At 38.5% G+C, this 2,709-nt stretch overlaps 1 protein-coding gene across 1 annotated transcript; it reads left to right on the top strand.

Moving 5' to 3' along the window:
• The first annotated feature begins 309 nt into the window (after positions 1 to 309).
• Positions 310 to 1,465, top strand: LOC113741196 ((+)-cis,trans-nepetalactol synthase NEPS2-like). Its single transcript, XM_027268683.2, has one exon. It carries the CDS (start codon positions 376 to 378, stop codon positions 1,156 to 1,158), a length of 783 nt encoding a protein of 260 aa, XP_027124484.1. The 5' UTR covers positions 310 to 375; the 3' UTR covers positions 1,159 to 1,465.
• The last annotated feature ends 1,244 nt before the right edge of the window (positions 1,466 to 2,709 follow it).

The raw sequence follows: 2,709 nt of genomic DNA, 5'->3' as shown, positions 1-2,709 counted from the left end.
AAAACAAGTCGAATGAAAAAAGTCTATCCTCAATTTTCCAGTCACTTGTGAATCTACTACATCATATATTCTTATTAGGGTAATATGCGCAGTTACACCTAAAGAAAAAATCGCCAAAATTTTGGTCATTTCCATTATTCAATTTTTTACTAACTCTTAATCTTTTTAAAAAAAATTTTCATCTCACATACATCATATCTCAAAAAATATTTCAAATATTTTTCAGTGGACCCTCGTGATTATTTGCATAAGTTGCTTGTCCGATTTCTTTAATCAGGCTTAAACAAACACAAAGTGGTACATACATTCACACATTTGGAAAGCAGGGAGACTCGAACTTACGAAGTGCTCAGCTCTTTACTTATCTGGACAGAAATGGCTGAACCTTCTCTTCACCTGAAAAAATTGGAAGGCAAAGTTGCGATCATCACAGGCGGTGCAAGCGGCATAGGGGAGGCAACAGCACGACTTTTCTCCACTCACGGTGCATTATTGGTAGTCATTGCCGACATCCAAGACGAAAAGGGCCAAAAAGTAGCAGAATCCATTGGCTCAAATAATTGCAGCTACGTCCATTGTGATGTTTCTGATGAAAACCAAGTCCAAGGCATGGTTGAATGGACTCTAAAGACTCATGGCCGACTTGACATCATGTTCGCCAATGCCGGAATATTCAATAAGTCATCTCAGACCGTTCCAGATCTCAACTTATCCGATCTGCAGCACGTTTTCTCCGTCAATGTTGCTGGGACGGCTGCCTGCGTGAAGCATGCAGCTCGCGCAATGATCGATCAGGGCATCAAGGGTAGCATAGTCTGCACAGCGAGTACGGCCGCGAGCCGTGGAGCAGAAGTTCGGACTGATTATTACATGTCCAAGCATGCAGTTTTGGGACTGATGAGATGTGCGAGCAAGCAACTGGGAGAGCACGGAATAAGGGTGAATTCTGTGTCGCCTTACATGGTGGCGACACCTTTGGTTTGTAATAACCTAAACATGACGGTGGAGGAAGCTGAAGCGTCTTATCCACTTCCATGTTTGAAGGGGCGGGCGTTAAAGGCTAATAATGTGGCAGATGCTGTTCTGTTCCTTGCCTCAGATGATTCTTCTTGTATCACCGGCCATGACCTACTGGTTGATGGTGGTTCAAAAATATGACAAATGGTTACTCTCTCAACAAAGGGTCTCCAGATTTCAAGGATCCATGCATCTAGGTAATGACCATTTGGAGCTTTAAACCATATAAGGTAAGGATCTAGCTAGAATCACCAATCATGCTCAAATTTGATTTTTTTTTTCCCGATCTATATTACTCCTATCCTATGAGGGAGAGGGTAAATCCAATTGAACTTGTATGAGAGGATCGGGAGATGAACCTCCAGACTAGGCAATATGTAATAATCATTTAGAATAATGATCATTGGTCATTAGAATAAAGTCCAATGGTTGTGGCCAAATTTGGTGACCCGCAAAGTTTACAAAATCCAATCCTTGAAATTGAGTCTGAAAAGTTCAATTTTGTGATGAATTAATAGGCGCTGTAGATCCATTTTCAGATTGCTTTCAGTGGTGTATAGTTTAGCACTTCAAACCAGTGTTTTCAAAATTAGATGGGGTACGTAGACCAGTTGAACGGTGAAACCTGCCATGGCACTGGACGAGTTCGTTATTAAACAAGAAAAGTTAATTCAACTAGTCAAACTTGATCAAGGCAGATTAAATCGGTCAAAAACCGATAAACATTGGATGGCTGGAATGGTTTCAACTAGTTTTTTCCTTTTTTTAAAAAAAAAATTTAAAATTTGATGTTATCCATATTATTTAATCCCCCAAATTAAAGAAAAATTGAATATTTGATGGGATAGGAGTAAATCGAATGCCTCCAGATTAGGTCTTCGCAACTAGGATCTTAAAAGAAATCAAACTCTTAATTACCAATAGCCTTTAGAGTGGATACTATTTATCAAAAAACAGAACGTCTTAATGATTCTGAAACTAATTACTACATAATTTAATTCTAATCAAAAAGTCAAAGAGTGTACCTTGCTTTTCTCGGGCAGCAATCTCTTTGTATCATCACTATGATTCTAGTAGAACTTTCAATAACAATGAAGCATTATTTTCCTCACCTGCATATCTATCTCCATATTAACTTTTTTCTTTAGGAACCAAGCTGACTGCCCATAATTCTTTCATCACGTGTATAAACATGGGGAGGTTGGCTGAAAGTGTTTGTTAAGCTGTAATTCGCCAGTACAAAGAGCTTTACGTAGCATTCAGATCCGATCATGCATGGCCAGTAACCCCCCTTTTTTTTGGGGGTAACTGGAAATGGTTATAGGTAAGATTGTTTATAATTGTGCTCTTAAGGTTTTCAAAATCGGGATCCTACCTATGATCGTTTTTTGGTTGGCAGGATCGGATCATAGAATCGGTAGATCCTACAAAAAATGTAATAAATTGTTATATTTATGTGACTGACAGGTGTCGAGCCTGTGCAATAATAAATACCTACTCGAGAAAAATACAGATTTTGTATATAGCGGTGAGTAGGGTCGAATCCACAGGGACTGGGGATAATCCGTTTCTTCTAGAGTTCAAAGTATGAGGGGTTTTTGGATTAAATGCTAACTAAGTAAATTAAATGCGAAAAATAATTAATTAAAAGAAATAATTAGGGAAACTCTATCCAAGGATACACTTTAGAAA

This window comes from Coffea arabica, chromosome 4e, assembly GCF_036785885.1.
Source record: "Coffea arabica cultivar ET-39 chromosome 4e, Coffea Arabica ET-39 HiFi, whole genome shotgun sequence".
In the NCBI taxonomy this organism is placed as follows: Eukaryota; Viridiplantae; Streptophyta; class Magnoliopsida; order Gentianales; family Rubiaceae; genus Coffea; species Coffea arabica.
Note: the sequence above shows the minus strand (reverse complement) of the source record. Positions and strands in the feature narration are given on the sequence as shown.